General features: G+C 40.4%; 1 protein-coding gene across 2 annotated transcripts; it reads left to right on the plus strand.

Annotated features, from left to right (window-relative positions):
• The first annotated feature begins 217 nt into the window (after positions 1-217).
• Positions 218-23,450, plus strand: LOC113158754 (striatin). 2 transcript variants are annotated; one of them, XM_026354920.1, is made up of 17 exons: positions 218-556; positions 10,369-10,472; positions 13,228-13,301; positions 15,296-15,374; positions 15,833-16,003; positions 16,167-16,302; positions 16,393-16,555; positions 17,397-17,507; positions 18,814-18,957; positions 19,068-19,204; positions 19,444-19,619; positions 20,218-20,265; positions 20,345-20,466; positions 20,560-20,727; positions 20,822-20,962; positions 21,374-21,562; positions 21,873-23,450. In XM_026354920.1, the coding sequence occupies exons 1-17, from the start codon at positions 344-346 to the stop codon at positions 22,040-22,042; spliced, it is 2,346 nt and encodes a 781-aa protein (XP_026210705.1). In that variant the 5' UTR covers positions 218-343; the 3' UTR covers positions 22,043-23,450. The 2 variants fall into 2 exon arrangements, with proteins under 2 accessions (XP_026210705.1, XP_026210707.1); XM_026354922.1 differs by lacking the exon at positions 17,397-17,507.
• Positions 23,451-23,604: the final 154 nt, after the last annotated feature.

Here is a 23,604-nt window from a genome sequence, read left to right on the forward strand (position 1 = left end):
TTTGAAGATAACATACCAATGCAGAATCTATGACAGACTGTAAAACGGAAGATCCCTTTCTGTCCTGAGCCACATACATCATAAACACATGCTATGTGCCTGTGACGCTGGTGAGGTGCACACGCTGCCTCTCCGGGGAGTCGGGATAAGCGATCGAGCGCCCCCATCAGGTGGGCGTGGCCGTGCTCGCTGACGTCACCCAGTGACAGCTAGCTGTCAGAAAGTGAGTTCATTCCCCTCGAGCCGAGAGACGGAGCCCCGTCGACAGGCTTTCGCCCTTCCGTCGGTATCTAGCGCCCCGAGTCAGCGAGACAACGGACAGACCTTCTCACCGAGCCCGGCCATGGACGAACAGGCGGGGCCCGGCGTGTTCTTCAACAACAATAACAACTCTGTTTTACCCGGCGGTGGGAAAGGACCGCTGCCCGATGGCGACGCAGGGGAGGCGGCCAGGGCGCAGTACAGTATCCCGGGGATCTTGCACTTCCTGCAGCACGAATGGGCCCGCTTCGAAGTAGAGAGGGCACAATGGGAGGTCGAGCGGGCCGAATTGCAGGTGAAAACCACCACACTTTGTGCAACCACGACCACATATTAGCGGCACTAGCGGGGCGTAGCGGTGCCCCTGCTAGTAAGCGGCGTTAGTTTGTGAATGTGATTGTTCTGCTTACTACGTTAGCTTGTTAGCTTTACCTCAGGAGCTAAAGACGCTGCAGCGCCTCCCTGACCCGACGGCACGACGACTGTTTGCGAGCTCCTCACTATGACTGGAAGCACTGAAGTTGCTTGTTGCATTTAGAGGTTGGAGACAAACTTAAAACTCGGTTTATAAAAGAAACAGACTCATTAAGCGCCCAACTGATGGCTACTACCAAAGTATGTAATACGTAGAAACAGACCGCTACACTTGTGCGTTTAGCTAACACTAAATACATCACCTCGCGTTGATTTTATTACATTTAATGTCTAAAGTCAAACACAGTAACATGCTCAGAAGGCAGTAGGAGCTCTCCTTCGCTTTTTGAGAGCTGTGAGACCATACTCCACACAGCGTGTAGACTCAGTATGTCTTGTTTATGAATGTTATCTCAGAGGAAGCTAGCTGCCATGTCACTGCCACTCCTGGAGAGAAAATCCTAATGATGTCTTCTATGTATTTGGTGAAGGATCACAGAGCTTTTAAATTAACTTACTCTTACTCATAGGTCGATGAGCATGCCTGTAATGTACCACCGTAAACCTGACCATTCATTGATTGTGAACCACCGTTTTTTAAAGTTTTGTTGTGGTTTCCAGTTTAACTACAATTTGAACACTCTCTTTTATTTATTTATTTTTTATCCTTTTGTCCTGTTTCTATGTTTGCACTTGTTTTTCCGTGCACTGTATGGGAGTAGTAAGTGCTGTACTCATCTTACCATATACTTTCAAGCCAGTAAGCCAACTCTTGTTGAATTTGTCTGGCTCTTTTTTTAAGTCCCATAACTGATTTGCTTTGGCTTTATTGGGGGCCTAACTTGACTGAACTATATCACTCATACACATTGTTACAACTTGCCTTTGCTTATTTGAGTTATCATGCCCGTTTTTTTTGGGGAAAAATGTCTTTTATTTCACCCTTTCCCCAAATATTTGGATCACAGACGAGAACCAGAATTGAGATTTGAGGTTTGACAACAGGCGGCTCCATCAACAGATTGGCACCAGCTAACAAAGAGACCAGAGGAAGACCCTGCATTGTTTCTACACTGGTGACGTACACCATGTTTGCTATAGTAGGGTTTTGACTCATCAGCCTCACGTAGCGCTTTCAGTCTGGCCTGTGTATTAAGCTTCCTGTCTGCTGTCATGAAGCAAGCTTATCAGCGAAACAGCAGCAACTGCGGCAAAGCACAGTGATGTTGCTAAATGGCTTATTGGGTGGTTTGTTTGAGGCGGCAAAATGGTGCGCGCTCAATTTGAGTTCTTGTTATTGTTGCACCTAATCCTAAACATGAGCCTGGTAAATATTTTGTTCATGATTTGCAGTAAACTCTATAAATCTTCTGTCTTGCTCCAAGTTGTGCATCTCCCTGCAACAGCGTTATTCTGTACTTGAGAAGAATGTAGAATCAAGGATTTGAAAGCTTTGAAAGTCCACATGATATACAACCTTGTAATGTCCTTGAGTGATTGGTTTTGGTGGATTAACCTTTAGTGAAGGGAACACAGTGTCGATGAAAAGATGGATAGTCATTTAAATTAACATAAATAGCTATGAATGATGAAAACCTCTGGTGAACAGGACCTTAATGGAAGATACCATGCATCATCCACTGTTTTCATTGATTTGTTTTATCCTTCCTCATTATGTTCATCATCATGTCAACATACGTGTCTTTTAATCACAGAATCAAAACTGGCTCATTGTGTTGCATGTTTTAAGAAAGTTACACACATGGTTTCAGGTAAAAACCTGTTTACAAAGCAGATGATTTCACAATTGAGTGAATATTCTCCTCCCAGGATGGTTTATCTTTTCTTTCAGTGAATGGGAGACAGTTGAAGCTGTGTCATATGTGGCTGTTTGGGAAGAAGGCAAAGCCCAGGACTTGTAAAGTAGGAATGCCGCCTAGCTAGCCAGTTAAGTCATGCTGAGAGCCACTCCTTTTTGGTGAAATAGTGCAGAAACTAAACTGTACATCCCATGCCATTTCTGTGTTGTGCACAGGATGCTGTCATTCATGATTAGACTCCAGTTTAGTCCCTATTGATTGACTCAATAAAACAGATCTCCTTAGTTAGTGGTAAGTTACAGCTATGATCAGCCTGAGGTAGTGAGGTAGCCATGTCTGCAACTATATGTTATATAAAATGTCATAAGATGGTAAATAATGTTCTTTACAATTTTATTTTCAGAAATCCTTCTTTCTCTTCAATGAAATAAGACAGAAAAACAGTAGAAATTCATATTTTAGATGATAAATACAGAAAACATCTGCATTTCAAACAGTAGTTAAATTTTCAGTTACTTAGCTTTTGCCATAACCAGTTGTTGCAACTTTATTTAAGGTATTATTGAACTGCTTATTAATTAATTTCCCATTGAATGTTTGGACACTTATTTGACTATTGATCATTACTGACTTGATCATCATAGCACTTAGAGTAACGTTGACACAGGATTGTGTAGGTTTCAAGTTAGATTGACGGCACACACCACTTAAGAGTATTTTGTTTTAATTAACGGTGGATACATAAAATGCTGCTGTTGAATTATAAGCATTGTTTATTTTGACAGTGTTAATTTAATATAATTATTTGCAATTATCATTGGCATTGCATTGTGTTTGTGTTGTAATATTCCAAAGTCAAAATGAATTTAACCAAATTTTAATTAGAAAAGAATGAGCTGCTGTTTTGAAAGTCTGCAGAGATTTATGTGAAAGACAGTAAGTTATTTTGACCTATTAGATTCATCTATTAGAAAATCTCTTATTAATACTGTGATTTAATTTAGCACAGGTCTTTTCCAGGCCTGGGGACTGAAGTTGAGTCATGTTACACCCTGTACAGGATAGGCAGAGCTCCAATATGCCTGGCCAACCCTCCAGTTATGGGGAAATCCCTGCTCCATGGGTGTCTCCTTGCTAGGAGTATCTGTAAGAAGCCATAATTTGACACCAGGAGAAGGTTGAAGGTGACTAGGGGTGTATGGTGGCTCTGTATGGGTGCAGACTGAGACTGTGACTCACTTCACTTCAGAATAGAAGCCCGATGCTAAGTGTTTAACTTCAGCAAGCTTATCATGTAGCTTATTTTATTCGATTACTTCCCTCCATATTAGAGACAACTGCAGCTGACTGTGGAGCAGCCTAGCATAGGCCTGCCTCAGTTATACGACTTAGTACTGTGAGCTCATGTTTACTTTTACTAATGGCAAAGCCTGAGGCATATTTAGCTCAGTGGTGGAGCAATAAGAAGCGCTGCAACATGCACAAACATACACATGCGCATACAGTGGCATTAAAAAATTCTAAAATGGCAGTCTCAGTCATTCCTTAGTTGATACTGCATCCACTATGTCCACCCCAAACCTGAAGTTATTTTTGCCCTCTCAATGTGCGCCTTCGAGTGGGAATTGACAAAAAAAACAAAGCCCCTGTTTCGAGGATAAGAAGTACTGGTTTTAAAAGGTTCCACAAATGTTAAAAAAAAAACAAGAAAGAAAAACTGTTCACACAGAAACTAATGCTACACAACGGCTCACAGGCTTTCTCACGTAACCAGGGCGTACACCACAAAGAATCAACCTCATCCTCAGTCACTGGTTCAAGACAGACTGGTAATAGTCAACAAAAGCATCACAAAGACTGTCGCTGCAGCTCAGATCAAATATTCACTGTGTACAGATAACACTAAGTAGCTTTTACTGTGATAGAGCCTGAAGGGACCCATGTTTATTAACTAAAGCCTGGTCTTCTGAGCTTTCCTCCACTGTCCCCGTTGGACTCACACCAGAGCTTTTCTCTGTGTCGTCGTCGGGCTGTTAATTCCCCTCTCCTTCCTCCATTCACACTTACAGCCTGTCTGTCTACGTGGGTGTGTGGGACAGTTGCCACAAACGCGCCTGCCTCCACCAGTTTTACAGTAAATCTGAGGTTGTCAGTCTGTCAGAGTTGTAAATTGGTGAACTTACCAGATCAAATTGGTGTTGTCTTGCTGTGATGTGGGGATATATAGTGCTGTAATCTGGTGTTATATATCTGGGTTATTTTTGCCCACAAGTTCCTTCTTGAAAGTAAAGCAATCATTACCCCATGCTTCTATATACACTGTGGAGCCATCAATCTAATCATTGCTGCCTCTCTTAGTGCTTTAACCACATTTTGTTGGAAGAAAGTTTGTTTCTGTCTGCATCTGTTGTGTTTCTTTAAATTCATATCCTGAAACAGAGCACTTTCCTAGGGCTATTTTAGGGCCTTGTCCGTTTGTTTATGCATTCGGCCTCTGGAAAAACAGAAATGTATATTGCGGCTCATCCTGGTTATTAAGCATTTTTGCAGGCAGGTCTGCTGTTTGCAGAATTTTTTTACAATGTCAGATTAATCATCTTTTTAGATTATTTGTTTGCCGTTTCAAATCTTTTTCACTCTGCAACACAAATTTATTTGCATGATTTGACCAGGACTGCACCTCACAATCGCACAACTTATTTGTTAGAGAAAATGTTGATGGTGGAAAAAAATAGCTCTTTGCCTCCATGTGTAAGTGTGGCCATGTGCGCCGTAAGCCATATACAATATTAATGCAGCAGCTTGGGTGGCAGCACCCTTGCCCCTACAAAACCAAATATGCTGCCTTGGTTTGCACCCTCTTGTAAGGTAACGCTGCAGTGTCAACTTGATGACACTGTGTCAAGTGTAAAGTGGAAACTCAGGATGAAATGAAAACAACAAATCCATGTCTCTGAAGGTTTAGGAAAAGAGAGATGTATTTTTGACTATGAGGAATCTCCAGCACTCTAAGGACTTTCTTTTGTTTTGTACAAGAGGTGAAAGGCACAGCTGGGCTCATTCCAGATAACGGAACAGAAATCTTTAATAGATCACAGTTTGAGCGGCTCACTGTGTCACCCTGACCCTCACAGCAATCCTGAATCTGTGTCTTGCAGACAGGAGCAAGGTGGATTAATGTGTGGTGTCTGCATTTAAAAGAGCGAGTACCAGCCGTGATCACAGGTCTTCAGTATTTTTGCAACGTAACTGACTGCTTCTGAGGCATAGCAGGAGAAAATGGAGCTGTTGATTAAACTAAGCACTTTGATGCCCACACCCAACAGTAAGGACACGGATGTGTAATACATGTACACACAGTCAGCCTTTTTAGAGGTACTCTCTGACACAGAACGTGGTTGTGAAATGACGACCAGTTTTGCAGTAAACATTTAAATGACCCTCACCACCTTGAGTAAGGAAGGAGGAGAAATAGAGTTAATCTATTTAAACTTAAACTGAAGTTATTTTAGGTAATTAAAGGCACACAATACCTGAATGTCTTCATTTGTATGAGTCATTATAGCCAATGGGTTTGTGCACCGAAAGATGGGTGGATCTTTTTATACTGTGTAAATTGGTGTGGTTACTGTGCCTTTAGTGCTTCTAGGTGCTTTAGGACACTGTTGTAGGTCAAAATTTATGGCAGTATTGGATTTTATGATTTTTGCATCATTGTGATGACTAACCTTGATTTGAAGTATGTGCTTTGAAGTTTAGTTCTTGAAAAGTCTTAAAAGGACTGAAGTAAGGTTCCTTTAAAATGATAATGTTTCCAAATGATGTTCTGAAATGTATTCTCCATATTGGGTTTATTCATAATTTATAGTTTTTGATTGTGTGCATTTAAGTGTTAAAAGTAAAACCATAATATCACCACATTATAGCACTTTCTTTGTTGATTTAGAGAATTTATTCTGTTATGATATAGATTTACAATAACTGTGTACAAATAAGGCTCTCCAGCACCAACAACAGAATCTCTTAACTCTTCCCATGTTAGTATTTAGTTTGTTGTAAGTGTGAGTGAGTAGCTTTAAGTGACTTAATGAACAGAAAACACACTTGTGGCCATGTTACTGTATTTCCCAGCACCTCTGCTGTTTGACTGCCTTTTTTTTCTGTTGCTACTAGTGTAATGGCATGCATGGAATGTACTTGGCTAGTTATCAGGTCGACCATCATGGTGCTCTTTGGTTTGCAGTAACTGTAAGACTAAACTTTGTGTTCACTGAAAGAAAGGTTGTTTGCATTGTAAATGTGAGATTTACTTCAGTACCTTTCCTTTCTACAGCTCTGGCCGCAACCAAAGGGCCAGAGTGTGTGACCATTTTGTTTGTGCATGAGCCCTGAGGTTGTGAGTATCCATTGAATTTCTTCTACAAATGGAGTGAGCTCAGTCTTGCCGTTGTACTGAAGTTCACTCTGTCTAGTTTAAATGGCCTCATTGTGTTGTAGATGTCTTAAGCAATGACGCAGAACAAGTCTGGAAAAAAAAAACATGTTTGGAATTCACAAATCTCAGACCTTAAGATTCTTCTCTAAATTTAAATATAGAGTAGAGGTCTAGTATGTCCAAGTGTGTCATTATGTAGTCATCATACATTAGTAGACTAAAAATTAAGGAATTGCAAGTTTAAATAATGTACAGTTCGGTTTAAGTTACACGAACATGAGGCTGAAATGGGCTGCTGGCTAAAACGTAAATGAACATCTGTCAGTATGGACACTGATTTAGCTAACAGTGATGACCACTGGGAGAGGGCGGAGAGAAAGCAATGGTTAAGAGAATTCTTTAAGTTGAAGGTGAACATAACACCTTCCTATACTACTTCCTATAATTTAACGTAATAGATGTCAGAATGAATGTCAGTCCAGTTTTGATTCAAATACCTCTAAAATTGTGATTAGTAAATAGAGAGTACTGTGATTTTAAGAAAATAGTTTTGTTTTTTTTAAGTGGCTGGTGTTTAGCTGCTAACCTATCTCCTCTGCCTCCTTTTCCTGTCTCTGAAAAGCCCTGTGCTCTAGATGGATGCCCCTATTCTACATGTGTCTTACTTAGACAGACTAAGGACCCCTTATCCAGCAGCCCAATAATGCAGTCAGTGTGAAGCCGGGAATTAAATACTTCCTGTGTGTCTTTATGGCCTGAGTTGACTCATTGCATTCCTCCCAAGGTTAATGTTTGATGGAGGAGAGATGGCGAGCCAGAGCTTGACAGAGATCCACTCTTCTCTATCTCTGGTACTGCAGGACAGCACAGGTCCCTGGGCCAGCTCTTCATGTGGATAAGAAGTGAATGGTCGTTCACGATCTGAGTCAGCACAGATGTACAGTTTCATCTACAGTGCATTGTGAAGTATTATATTGAGTGTATTCAGAATAACCACTTATGAGGATGTTCTTACACATTGTCATTGTTTTTCATATAGCATTTTTTATTCTTGAGTTGTTGCCTTTCTGCCCAGTGTTGTTTTACCATTTGAGCTACATAGATTGACTGTGTTCAGCTGGACATTGAGGAAATTATTGAAACTAACGGTACAGTTATCCTAATGAAACTTTTGTTGGTTCAGCAGACTAGATGCACATGATACAGTTTCGATGCCCCGAGGCAGTGGTCCTCACTGATATTTGGACTGGAGCCACTTTAGCCAGAGTAGGTTATTTTGGGTGCCGCACAGTCTGGCACAATCTAAACAGTTACAATTTTCCATATGCCACATTTTCCGAAAGCCAGATTTGTGACCATCAATGTGCCTCCTTATCCACCCTCTAAAGATGGAATAAGCTGACTCCTGCTTTAGTGAATCTAAGCAGTTTGTTCATTAGCTGTCAGCTAAACCACTTTTTTTTCCTCCTGCCATATTCAGAAACCTTTTCAGTCCACCTACCAGGACAAATCAATATTGTTCAGGTGAAAAATGAACTACCACTGGGGCTTTGCTGGTATTTTCTCTATTCATCATCTGCCCTTTTCCATGTCACTGTAACTGAGCTTATAAATGCACCAGTGTGAGGTTTAACAGCTTTCTGTTTTTATGTCCACTGATACTGGCTTAGGGATGTGGAAAATCAGATGCATGCTAAACTTCATTAACATTGCTGTCAATCTTGAATGCATTAGTATAGATCTAGCTGTGGATAGATGCACATAAAACAGGATGAATAAGGAACTGGAGACTGTGTAGATGTATTAGATCGAGTGATGTATGTGCTATGCTGATCCTCCTTAAAGACCATCAATTCTTGGCAACTACAGAGACTACTGGCATGACTGGTGCCAACTAAACTTGGGACTGCTTATACTGTTAGACTGAGAAACGGTACCCTAAATCCTAAGTAGGCAGGTTATCTGTGGAGAACTGTGTATTATAAGATACGTTGTTATTAATATGAAGCAGATTGAAGTGCTGTCATGACTCATTGTTGCAGGCAGCAGCTCTACTTGCTATCCGTGTGAAACTGTGATCCAGCCCACTCAAACTCGCACCATCCTCTGCATGTAGAGTGAAATGCAGGGAATCAAAGTCAATATTCATTCCCTTTAGGTATTAATGTGTGGTTTTAGTCTTGGTCTAGCCTTGTTTGCAATGGATCTACCATTTGTCTGCTGCTGTTGTGTGGTTTACTGTTTCAAGTTTTGTTTGTCATTTGATTTAATCCAAAATTAGATTTAAACATCACACAACTGAGAGGAACTCTAAAGGAGAGCTCTTAAGTGCTGAAATTGAAACAACGGCATGCTTATCCTCATTTTTGTTGACGCTGTGGCATTTAGAAACCATAGCAGCTTCTAGAGTGGTTTGGCACTTTGTTTTTGGTGGTTAGTTGTTTCTGATTCTTGGACTAAAGATTTTTTTATTTAGCACCACCCGTATTTAACCAAGTTCTAATGCATTTATAGCAGTGTAGTCCTGAAAAGCCAAAAGGCAATAACTACATACTGCAATTTCTTTGTAATAATTTAGTTTTGTTTGACTTGTGTTACCTGTTTTAATTATTCAGCAGTAAAAAAGTGAAAGAAGCCCTCCCTTAGTCATTATTAATACTGGATACATACAAAGCATGTTTTTTATAATTATTTAAAAGAACACCATGGAAAACTTATAGGAACTATCAGATGGAGCTGACCAAAAACGTAAAGATTGCCTTAAGTGAATTTATTACAAGGCAGTAGCTATAAGTAATTATACATATAGTACGGCAAGTAATCTTGTTGAAACTAACACGCCTACCTCAGATGCCCTTTTGTAGCTTGTCCGAGCATATATTAACATGTCAAGTTTGATATTTTGACTGGAATAATGTATATGTATATGAGTATATTGTGATGATCACACATATGCAGTACTGCTGTAAGATACAGTGCGTGCGTGCGTGCGTGCGTGCGTGCGTGCGTGCGTGCGTGCGTGCGTGCGTGGTACTCAGCAATGTAATATAATGTAATGCTGACTCAGACTGAGTGCGTCAACAGCTGCTGCCTGTTACTGAAGAGAGACAGTGGTGTGCAGAGATTTTAGAGGAGGGAGGAGGGACGATTGATGTGTGGGAGAGTGAGTAGGTTAGATTAAAATAGAATAGTGCAGATTAGCTTTTTATTTCACATCATGCCACGCATATTGATTTGACATCATCCTATTTCAGTCTCGACAGAAGTAGTTGTTAGATGTTACCACATCGAGTTAGTCTTTTAAGTCAAGTCTTTGTAGCTAGCTCATATCTAAAATGCCAAAACACTGGAAACATTGACTCTATTTATAAAAGCAACTACTGTAAATCTCTTAATACTTATAAATCTGACCTGACAATCCTATTTTTGTGTTTTCAGGCTCAAATTGCCTTCCTCCAGGGAGAGAGGAAGGGCCAGGAGAATTTGAAGAAAGACCTCGTAAGGAGGATCAAAATGCTGGAGTACGCGCTGAAGCAGGAGAGGTGAGTGCCCGCTGCTTCACCCCACCTACAATGCATACAAATACCTCTGGTCGTTTGCAACAACTGCAGTGTTTCCATGTTTTAAACAACGCTAAAAATAGATTTCTCGATACAGAAATATGGTATGTAAGAACAGGACAGTGCTGACATCTGCTGTACCTGCACAGAGCTAGCACACTCAGTCACTCACACAGAGTGAGTGCAAGGTTTACTTGTGTTTTTAAAGATTAGGTAGTGTCCTTTTTTATTCTATGCATATGAGTCTGAGGGCTCAGTTGATATCAGCAGAAGCAATAATGGAGTAAGAGTGTCAGAGAGATTCCCTTAATCCAGCTAGAGGGATGCATCTGGGTGAGAGCATTAGTTAGCAAGGAGGCTTTGTTTGCTGTGGGATGCTGGTGACTCTGCACCGTCCCAGGATAGAAAAGGAAAGTAGAAGAAAGGAATAGGTGATTTTCACGTGACATCATGCCACTACATTCCAATGATGAGAACTGCGTATGAAACCAAAGATTTTCTACACTAATTACATTACTAAAAACTCTTAAAATGCCTCTGGTTTGCACAGTGTAAGGTTGCTCAATTGAAACTTAGCAACGTTTTCACCAAACGTTAAGGCACATCTCTGGCAGCAAGCTAATGCTAATCCTAGTTAAACAACATCCAGCAGTGATAATGTTTATTATAAATAGGTGTAGACACAAAGTTAGCTCTAAAGAGATTAACTATGTGTTGTCCAAAAACATTACTGACAGCACAGGTTAAACTTTGCAGTCACAGACTCCTCAATACACAATTGATGTTAGATTAAAAACATTTTAAAACATTAGTATTTTTGCTGAAAAAAAGCATAAAGCTTTCTCCTTTTTACATTTGTGACATTAACATGTATGAAGATCCTGCTCTTTCCTCAAAATATACCAGGCACTGGATATATCCCAGACCATGTTAATGCAAAACTCAAATAACACAGTGAATGCCATCAGCTTCTCTCCTCACATACTGAGTATTATTGATCTGATAGAGGATCCCAAAATTGCCTCTATCTATTTTTTCTTTGGAATATTATTAACTTAACAACGATATAGATTTTCCATCAAAATTCAGCTGCTCCTTTTAGCGGTTTCCCAGAATATAACTCTACTAGCTAGTGGTTGACTGATAGGTTTTTTGTTTTTTTTTTAATGGCCAACTCACTTGACCACTAGTTTTAGCCACAACAATAACAAGATCATCTCCATGTTGGGCCAGTGATGCCGTAGCACAGAAACCCATGTATGTATGCATGTGTGAGGATTATTACCAGACACCATGACTGACTTTAAATTCATTCAACTCCTCTTCACAACATTGATTATGTCTAATGGGTCATGATGGTCCATTTTTCCCCAAATCTTCTAATATTGTCTAAACTAGCATAGTATGGACTTTTCTTTATCTTACCTCCTGCCATCCATTTGAATTTTGCACTTCGGTTTGTATAGACAACTATGAGGTGGGAATGTATGGAATTTAAAATCTGAAATGAACACAGACAAAGTCCTTTGTGGGTAAGTAAAGGTAAGAATAGAAAAACTGGGATCAGTAATAAATAAAAAAGAAAATAACTGGCTGTGTCTTTTATAAACTTAACACTATGATGTTAGACAGGTGTCAAAATAGGCTAGTGCTGTGTCCTACCTCCACTCAACTCCAAGGTTGGTTACATTTTACCTTTCTGTCTCTGTGAGGAGCATCATCATTAGATTTGTAAAGCGTGGAATCGTCCTCTGGCTGTTTGTAGTGTATATTTATCTACTTTTCTCCGGTGAGATCACTGCAGACTTTGCCTCAGGAGCAACACTTAACCCAGAATTGCTACCACTTTGCCCGGTTGCTAAGCAACAGGTCATGTCTCGGAGGGTATCTGGAAGCAATATCAGAAATTACTTTCCGAATGTAGGATGCATCAATTTAAAATGAATTTGATTTTGTTGGGGGTTGCTTCCTCTTGATCACAGGGGGAATAGTGTGGTGGGGGCTGTGTCAACTGTACATTATACTTATTAACTAAAAGTCAATAAGTATAAGATTCTTCTTCCATGATATGGATGTGTTATAGTCATTGTCAGAAACTGCATGTCAATGTTGTAAAGGGAGAAACAGACACTGATATTTTCAATTTCTTAATAAATGTTTTCTTTGACACATTGTGATGATAGAGATTGTTTATTATGTGACAATATATTTGGTTGTTATACATGGGACTTTGCACATATGTTTGCATATATTTGTACTTTTTCTTTAGTCTTTTTTTTTTGTGCACAATTAGCCAAAATTTCACCTGTTCCAGCTGCTCAAATGTAAAAATGTTTGTGTAAAAAATCTTGTGTACTTATATATATTTTATATATATATATATAATAAATTTAATGTCAAATTATCATTAGCATAGGATTTTCCTCTAGTTTCACTGGCATTAAACTAATGATTCATATTTGTTGCCCTGATTTCTATAAAATGATGTAGATCACCATCTTTTTTGACATGGTGAAATGTGTAAAATTGAATTCAACCACACCACTGCCCTACAGTGAATCTGTCTAACTAGTTTACTTATTTGTGAGAAGTAGAGCAAGTTGGAGTTGGGTTTACTTTTCAAGCCTATGCAGATGCCATGCATAATTTATTTCTTTTTAATGGCTTCTTCTCAGACCTTTTGATCAACCCTGTTTGCTTATTTGTATTTTTCTACCCTTTTCCTTTTTACTTCCAGAGCAAAGTTCCACAAGTTAAAATATGGGACAGAGTTAAATCAGGGTGACATGAAGCCTCCGAGCTACGACTCTGGTAAGTCTATAGATGCTCCAACAGCCAACTCAACCTCTTCATACTAAATCACTGTGATTGTTGAGTTGCTTCAAATGGCAGGACTGTTAGTATGTGAAGGCCCTGTTCATGTTGAATCTTGTTTGCCTCAATAGATTTTTTCATAGTGTATTTTCCAGAATGCTGAAAGAGTACTATTGTTGTGTATGTGTTGCTGTATTATTGCTGCTTTGTTTTATATGATATATTGTTGTTTGAGAGCATTGATGGAGGTAAATGTAAGAAAGAAATGAACAGTCATATAGTATTCATATCATATAGTATTCCACCTTGATTGGACAAAACCATACCAGAAATGTTTCTCTTGTGTCTCTAGTGACCTTTATCCATGCAGCTATGTACTGTACAGAGTTATAGTTGAATTTTCCTAAATTTAAGAATATCTCCATTTGATATTGCTGTCTCCAGTGCACTTGTTATAAACAGCATACACATTTTCAAATATGGGCAATTACTTGTCACATCTGATAAATTACAGTACCAGCACACACTGTCTTCAACTTATTTACACTATTCCTCTTGTGTGCTTAGATTAGTTTGTTGACATTTTTTTTTTACAAAAAGTGAACTTTTCGTCTTGTTCACATTGTAGCCGCCTTTGAAAATGTGCGTCATTTAAATGTGGTTTAAATGGCCAAATAACGAAGGTACACAAAGGCAGTGTTTAGGGTAGTCATTGCTGTAAAGCCAGAGTCGACTTTTTTCATGTCTCTCACACAGTCTGTTACTCTGTTTCCATCCATGTTGCTTGCTCCACCATTATAGCCAGTTTCTAATGGCATGGATAGAAATGAAGCAAAGATTTTGCCTTCACTGTTTCTATCACAGTACCTTGTTGTACCCTAGTTTCTTATAATATTGTAGTTTAATTGGCCTTTCGTGCTCAAGTCCTCTGCCATCATTAAGTCAGATTGCGATACGTCCTCTCTTGTGCTCATCTCTATTCATGAGGGCTGTTCAAAGCACCCAAGCCCTTGAAGTGTTGAGGGGAGACGGAGATAGGTAAAGGGGAGAGGTGTTAGACAGAGGTGGTGCTCGTATGGTGGCACACCTGCCCGTTCCTCACCCTCCTGAATTAGACATGACCCACTTTTTGAGGCAACCTCGTCTCTCTGCCTCGTCAAATCAACCGCTCGAGACACATACACACACACACACACACACACACACACACTTCATCTAAATCTTATTAACAAGTCTCTCTGGCCCATGCAGAATTCCCAGCTGACTTGCGAGCAGAGTGCTGACGTTGTTGAATATAAAAGTGAGCTTTGAATCCCATCATTGTTTGTTTTGTCAGAGCGACAGTCATGAAGAGTGTGTGTGTCGTTCTGGATGCTGCCGGCACAAACACACAGGGTTGCTTTTTCTAGTATGTCATGGAACACGGTTGAAGCAGAGAACAGCCATTTTAAAGGTGTCAGAATGCGTCATTAAAAATCAAATGTCTTATGTTTTAGCACCAAATACATGCCATTGCTAAATCTTTTATTTCTACTACTAGTACTGTTGTGTTCAAAGTTTTATAAGGACAGCAATTACCTATTGGGGTGCTACTGTTTGGATTGAATTGGAAAAAAAATAAATCTTGTTCAAATCCATTAAAATATGCTGTTTTCGGCACAGCTTTTGTGAGCATGCTTATTTATAGTGATTATTTTACATTATTGATATAAATGATAGCTGGTTTCAGCACTCCTGTGACCCTTTGGTGGACAAGTGGTTAAGAAAATGGACCGATATAAATGTTGTTTCACTGATGGAATTTAAAGAAAAGCAATAAATTCTCCTATTTAACTCGTATCCAATGTTGATTTACTGAAAGCAGCTGAGCACTGGATGTATGTAGTTGCTGTGATGCAGGAATGTAGGGGTCGTGTTTACAGAGTGAAAATAATGTCAAGAGACTGTGCTGTGAGAGGAGCCCTGATTTGTGTCCTCCACTCTTCCCCCAGATGAGACCAACGAGAACGAGACTTCTGGATCACTCAACAATCAGCTGTCCTGGAAACAAGGCCGTCAGCTCCTCAGACAGTAAGTGCCTTTATGCTTCTATGACAGTCTTCAACCCAGAAAACAAAATCACTGCTGTCTTCTAAAATTAACTGAATACAAATATCAGGATGCTGACAGGCCCCTAGTTACAGTTCTTTGCAATAGTACTGTGTCTTGTGTCAGACAAAACAGGTTTTGCGAAACTATGCCCCAGTAACTGTGAAGAAGAGCTCCCTCACATGGGCAACAGGAGGCACTGCCTGCTCTAGTGTACCTGGTGGGCTCAGAAGATAGTAATTCTATCATCCTACTCTTACTCTCTTTCTCTGTATATGTATATAAAAAAAGCTTCAGCCTTTGTCCCAGACACCATCACACATCAGCTGTGCCAACATCGGGACAGATCAATAATGTGCTAAGACACTCCTCCCTTTTAGACACCATATTTAGTGGTTGGGACAAATATAGCAAAGTTAGAGTTTATTATCTTGTTCCAGGTATCTGCAGGAGGTGGGCTACACAGACACCATCTTAGATGTAAAGTCCCAACGTGTCAGAGCGCTGCTTGGACTAACCGGGGATGGAGGCGGAACGACAGGTGAACGGACTGGTTCTGAGCCTTTGGTCAATGGCACAGACGCAACAACGAAGGGCATGGGGACCAGAGGGTGAGTACTCTCCTGTAAAGTACAGTAACAATGGTTTAAATATTCTGTTCAATGTCCTATGAACAATTTTAAATAGTATCACACTTTCTCCTTGGTTAGTTATGTAAACCATGCCTACATTTAAAAATTGGGTATTAATGCATACATTACTGTTCCTCCACAGGAAAGCTGAGCTTTCTGACACTAGTTCTGTACTGGAGGCCTTCAAGTTTATTGAGAATGCAGGAGTTGAGTTCAGCGATGAAGATGAGGAGGAGGACAGCGAGGGGAAAGACAGGACTCACGTGGAATCCAGGACTGTAAGAAAACAATCTGGCCTCACCTTTGGGACACAATTATGTAGGAAGTTATGTCTGTTCTGTTATAACAGCCATAATATTTTACCTCAGATCATGAGGAAGAAGCCTTCTTCATCAACATCACCGGCCAGTATGGACACCAGTGAGGACCCTGATGCAGAGGAGGCGTTGAAGGGCTTTGATTTCCTGTCTAGTACTGAGGAAATGGACACCTCACCTGAGTCCAGAGGCACAGGGGATGGAACAGATTGGGGTGAGTCATGGATCAGAGTTGGAACTGGATAAAAACTCTGTAGACACAGCAGATAGAACTGTAGAACACACAATATCAAATGTTAGTTTATTTGCTCTTGAACAATGATGAGCCTGTTTAAAATACAGTTATTTATGTAAGTATCCAAGGAACTTTTTTTTTTTACCGTATCCTTAATATTTGCCTGCTTCTGCGAAATGAAATATTCTTAGATTTGACTGTTCACGGAGTAGGAGTCATTCATATATCATACTGTGGCCATAAATCATGATGTTTGGACTTTGTCTGTTTAACCCATAGTTTGTGATCTCTTCCACTGTGTGTTCCCATAGCCAGCCTGTGACCACAATGTCTCTTCCACTCCTGTATGTCGTCAAATCAGCCTGATTCCTTTTAAACCTCACTGATTCTTAGACTCCAAGAAAATTGGTTTTATGTCATGTTGATGTTTTCTTTGTATTTGAACATGGGTTTGAGTGTTTGAGTCACGTCAACACAGAGTTCACAGGGGGATTTTGTGACTCACTGTCCAAATGTCCAAATGAAAGAATTCCCGACATGACGTTAAATCCCTTCTACCACTCTCCCTTCTTCCAATACAAAAGAAATCCAACAAAGATTAATTGTTAATGCTGCTCCCAATTGTAATGAGTCTATTATGACTGAGGTGGTAGTGGCCTGCTCATCTCAGGTCCTGCTTTTATTGAGGCTTGAGAATTCTCCAGGAGAGTACAAGCCTGAGAGGTTTCTGCAACTTTACATACCCTGCCAGGCCCCTCGGGTCTCCTCTCAGGGTAGTTCCTCAACAGCCTCTTGGTCTGGTTTTGTTCTCCCTGTGTAGAGAAGGACGAACAAGGTCCCATTTCTGAGGCCTGGGACGTGGACCCGGGCCTGATAACCAAACTCAAGGAGCAGTACAAAAAGGAGCGCAAGGGGAAAAAGGGGGTGAAGAGTAAGTCCTGTCAGGCGTTGCTGCCTCCCTCCCTTCTACTCCTCTCTCTGTAGAGCCTGACTTTCAAGCAGAAAGCCTCAATTTAAAAAGAAAACATCTCTTTCTCTTTATTTTTCTCATCTCCTCCTCTTGTTGCTCCTTATTAAGCCTTTGTCCTCTTGTCTGTCATTTTCGTTTCCCGTCCCTTAGTGAAACATACAAAATCTGTCCCCATTATTTCCTTTCCCAAACAAACTGTAATGCTTGATGCATGATTTTCTGTTCTGTTTAAATATTTCATTTCTCTTGACATCGTCATCGTCCACAGTGTCAGATATCAAAAGATTGATGTGAAAGTTCGTCCATCTGTGACCCATCTGGACGAGCAATAGTCTCCACAGTTTTGTTTCCAACATCAGTATGTTCTTCAGTCATAGTAACATAATTATCACCATCTTCATTCTCATCTGTCAGCCATGTTGATAACAAGAGTAATAAGTAATGTTGCTGCTTGGTAAATTACTACCAATTAGAAGCTTTTTCAGTGACACGGTTAAGTGACTCAGCTCAATACTACAGCTCTTAGATGACAGCCCTCTTCAGACTCATTCAGTAGCTGAGAGCTCTTATATTTTACATTTGGCTCTTTCTTTCTTTTTTTTTTTTTCTTGCTGTGATTGAATCATGAGATCAACACCCCAGTTTGTCTCACTTTCTTCTTTTTACACTTCACTTTCTCCTCCTCTGGTTTCAGAAATCTGTTTATGTTGTTCGCACTGTGCCTGTGCTTTAGCACTTTTGTGGATGTGTGGATGAGATCATCAGGATCTGTTATTTTTCACACAGTTGTGTTCTTTCGTATACTGTATTTCTTGGTTTTTCCAGGTTTCAGTTTTTTTTTCTCTAAGAGCGTACATATTAAAATTCATACGACTCAAAATAAATATCTATAATAGTGTCACTAATAGCTTCTGCCTGAGCTGAGACGTCACAGATTCCAGCTCCATCTTGAATTAGTCTCTCCACACAGCCCACACTCACTCACAGACTGTTTCTCCACAACTTTTCTCCTTCTTTAACTCATCTAAAAAGGATTCTACTGCTGACTTTGCCTCATTTATTTCCTTATAATTTTAATTAATATATTTTTTTCCCTTTTAGTGCTGCTTTTCTTGTACATTTATTCTGTATTTTTTGTTTTCAGCTTATAATCACTGTTTTATTGCCTATTTTATCAAATCATTTATTGTTTCCATATAATTTCTTCTCTATTATCCATCACTTTATATCAGTTTGGTAACAATACTGACCCTCACTTGTTAAATAGGGCCGAACCGGTCCAAGCTGCAGGACATGCTGGCTAATCTGAGAGATGTGGAGGACTTGTCCCACATGCAGCCTCCATCAGCCCCCCAGTCCCGCTCCAATGTGGTCCGCTTCAATGAGCATGATGGGACACGAACAGATGAAGGTACCTGAGTAAAATTTCCCGAAAGGAAAGGGTCTTTAAATTCCCTTCACTCTCTATAAACTGTGCTCACAGCTGTTTCATTTTTACTTATTTATTTGTTATGTGTCCAGTTGAGGCGCTGACCTTCCCGCCCACCTCAGGGAAGTCGTTCATCATGGGCACAGATGAGGCCATGGAGAGCGAGCTGGGCCTGGGGGAGCTGGCTGGACTTACCGTGGCCAACGAAGCCGACAGTCTGGGATACGATGTGAGTAGGAAGAGGCAGATCACTAAGATGCAGATGTCTAAGCACACTTTGGTAGATTGTAGCATGTGTTTTTTTATTTGCTTATTATTGTGATACCATGTTTTTTTTAGCATGAGTGCAAGAAAGGATTTTATATGCTACAAACATGACTGTTATATGACATGTGCTGTAACCATTCGGCGCGATAACAGGCAGAACTGGTTAAAGAACACTCGTCTGACGAAATGTCCTCTCCTCAGATTGGCAACAACAAGGACGCCATGAGAAAGACATGGAACCCTAAATTCACTCTGCGAAGCCATTTCGATGGGATTCGTGCTCTGACCTTCCACCCTGTGGAGCCTGTCCTGGTCACTGCTTCAGAGGACCACACTCTCAAGATGTGGAATCTGCAAAAAACTGCTCCTGCCAAGAAGTAAGAACATCTTCATTCACAATAAAAACCTCCAGACTCCTTTTTAGTACAACTCAGACCAATTCCCATCAGTTTGTACTGTTAGTTTTTTTATTTCTCAAACAAAAGGAGAAAAATTAACCATTTAAAATTTACTGTTGTATTGATTTGATGTCTGGTCTTTCATTTTCTGCCATATTAGACACACTAACACTCAGACAGCAGTGTATTTGATGAAGTCTGCTGTAGAGCGAGCACCATTAGAAAGAGAAGCTGTGTCATTGCAGAACCTGTAAGGATTATACAGTAGCTCAATTTGATGATTTTCTGTCACACAATTCAGCTACAGGAAACAGTTCCCATGTAACAAAGACGCAACAATACTGCTCTACTCATTATGTCACATCACGACGATGCAGCCTGTACACGGTCTGTAGTGATATCGTGTTTATTTTTAGAGGCTGAAGTCACTTTAAAGTTGAGGGTATTGTGAATACGACTAGAAAACAATACCATTTAACACAAATATATATGTAAAAATAATAATATTTTAGAATTCATAAAGTTGGCACTGTTGTTGAATTATAGTTATTTTAACGAATGCATTGTTTCTCCACAGGAGTACATCTTTAGATGTGGAACCAATCTACACTTTCAGGGCCCACAGGTAAAAACACTAAAAACATAAAAGAATAGTTAAATTTAGGAATTGGTTTGATTCACATGAAATGTAAACATTTTTACAGAGGGGCTGTACTGAGTGTGGTGATGAGCAGTACGGGGGAGCAGTGTTTCAGTGGAGGGGTTGACGGGACCATACAGTGCTGGAACACCCCCAATCCAAACATTGACCCCTATGACTCCTACGGTAACAATTTATGTCGTGTTATGTTTAGATCTGAGGATTTTCATATTACAACATGTTCACTGAGACTGGTTTGTTTTGTGCTTTCTCCAACAGACCCATCAGTGCTGCGTGGAGAATTGAATGGACACACTGACTCAGTTTGGGGTTTGGTCTACAGCAGCGCACACCAGCGTCTCCTCTCCTGCTCTGCAGACGGGACCGTGAGACTGTGGGACCCCAACACCACATCCCCGGCCCTCGCAGTATTCAATGAAAACAAAAGTACTGACTTTAATCTTATCTTTTTTTTCCCCCATCAAATATTTGCTTTGATTGAATAGTTAACATATGGTTGATGCATCTTTCTGTGTCTAAGACCTAGGAGTTCCCTCCTCTGTAGACCTAGTCTGCAGTGATCCAGCCCACCTGGTCACATCCTTCACAAATGGGCAGATTGGTCTGTTCAACATGGAGACCTGCCAGCTGGTCCTCAGTCTGGAATCCAGTCAGGAGCCAGGTAGATTTAGAGATCAGTGTTATTTTTGTCAGTGAAGGTTTTGACATGGTGATGATGACCTTTTACCTAGTGACTCAATTGTACCAACAACATTAACCTAAAAAAAATGTAACTTTATTATAAAGGTAACAAACTTGAGTTTGCAGGGAGTCTACAACTAAATTGAAAATTCACAAAGAGTGACTCATGGGTTGAACATGAACTCTAATAGATTTATCAGGTTGTTTTGTTTTGTCTTGTTTTGTTTTGTTTTGTTTTGTTTTGTTTTTGCCGTGGGGTTGACCATGCTTCAGCTAAGCCCGCTTTGTGTGTTTGCCAGTAAAGATTCCTACTGATTGACTGTACATGCACTAAATCTGCCTTCGACCTCCCACTGTGTGAAGTCTAATGTGCTCATCTGTTTTCACTCAGGCACTCCCTGTCAGATTAATAAGGTCCTTAGTCACCCGACTCTTCCCATCACCATCACTGCGCAGGAGGACAGACACATTAAGTTTTTTGACAACAACAGCGGAAAGCTGATTCACTCTATGGTGGCTCACCTTGATGCTGTCACCAGCTTAGCTGTAGATCCTAATGGACTTTATCTCATGTCAGGCAGTAAGTATCTCCCATCCAGTGTCTGATTGTGTGACTCTAGTGTAGCAGTGACTGAGAGCCAGTGCTATAGTATTAGCTTATTTTTTATCAGAATGTTTTACAAAATACTAAACGTTAAATGCAAAAGTACAATATGCGTATACAGTTACTGTGCTTGTCACTTGCTAAGATTATCTATGTTCCACAAATGTTATGATCCCGAGCCTCTTACTTACATGTAAAGTAAAGTAAAGTAAAACAAAAATGTAATTCTCTGATACTCTCATCACTTTTAGTTTACACCATTTGTAATTCATCATCTTTTTCCCAGGTCATGACTGCTCTATTCGTCTCTGGAACCTTGAGAGTAAAACCTGCATCCAGGAGTTCACAGCTCACAGAAAGAAGTTTGAGGAGTCGATCCATGATGTAGCATTTCACCCAACTAAATGCTACATCGCAAGTGCCGGGGCAGATGCTCTTGCAAAGGTGTTTGTATGACGTGGAGCTGTGTCTCTCCCTGCAGCCTCGTTCTCTGACTCAGCCTCCCATCATAAGGGACCAATAGAGACACAGCAGGGGAAAGACCTTTAGCTATGGGTCCAGTCCCACCTCACACAGCCCACTGGTTTCCTGTTGGATTGGCAGACTATGTAGCCACTAGCCTCAAACGGGCCGTGACTCTCCATAGAAAGGGGTCGGAAGGGAGGCCAGTCAGGAGGAGAACTGCTCTCTGGTCCCCCATCTACCATCCAGGCAGGCCTGGGTGTGACAGCCACAGCGCCCCCACAGACAGACTAAAACTTAACCTCCATAGCTAGGAGGCTCAGGACAAGTGTTAAAGAGTGTGGAGTGGAGAAATTAGGTTTCGACCTTCTTCCTGGGACTTCACACTCACCCCAAATCCCTCAGGCCCCCGACCTTCCCTCTCAGACAAAACAGGTCCGGGCCCTCTGCTTCAAGTCAGGGTTTCACATTGTGATGATCCAGAAACCTGGGGGTACTGAAGGCTTGCTGGAGCTGTCGTGGAAGTCTCTCAATTCTTCTTCTCTGCTTCCCTGACTGACTCTGCTTGCTGGCCTGCCTTTATTTTCCTTTTTAAAACACGTATTGACAAATGTGCCTTTGCTTTAAAAAGGTCTTGAAAAATGTTATTTTAACAAGCTTGTTTCGGGCAACAAGGAGGGAAGGGGACAGCGGAGAAAGGGGGAGCTGGTGTTCACAATGTTGTCGATTTTAACATTGGATGTAAAATTACAAATGCTTATAATAAAAAAATATATATATACAGTCTTAAAATTTACTGTGCAGCGTGAGTTTGAGTGCTCCTTTTTGATAAGTGTGGTTGGGGAATCAATTTTGTGCATTTCAAGGCAAAGCTGGTAGATACAGACCATTAAATATAATGCCTGTTTGTTAGATTCAAGTAATTGTACACTTCAGAAGTAAAATTATCAACATATGTGTCCAAAGTCAAACATCCTGGTTATATAAATACAATTCAAACTTGGTTGTAGATGTCCATTTTAGGAATTACTGATTTTGGCCAGTTTGCTCTTGTTTGAACTGAATGGCTTGTACTGTATGTAGTTTTCCCCACTTGTGTGGACATGCTTGACTACACTTGATGTACCATGTCCAGATATTTACAGTAGTCCAATGTTTAGCAGGAACTTAGTGCAGTACTGTAGGACTATCTGAATGAAAGAGTTAACCATCTGACACTGAGAGAGGAGACGTGTCCTGCAAATGTCAGTTTACAATAAACTGTGAGAAGGGAACGATCGTGGGTAGACACGAATCAATCCAGATGTTGTACATGTAGAGTACAGCTTCCAATGAGCCATTTTCTCAGTCACTGGTTTGTACATGGAAATATGTTCAAAATAAAACCTGCTGTAAAATGTTACCTGGGCTCTGATGTTGGTCATTTAAAATCATGAAAACCTGCACCTTTTTTTATATGTATAATGAGCACTGAAAAGTAAATGTGGCCCTTATAAAATATCTAAACGTGTCCAGGTGTGACACAAGTTACTGCAAGAGGATCAACAAAAGATTCA

The sequence above is a fragment of the Anabas testudineus genome, chromosome 15, assembly GCF_900324465.2.
Source record: "Anabas testudineus chromosome 15, fAnaTes1.2, whole genome shotgun sequence".
Lineage (NCBI taxonomy): Eukaryota > Metazoa > Chordata > Actinopteri > Anabantiformes > Anabantidae > Anabas > Anabas testudineus.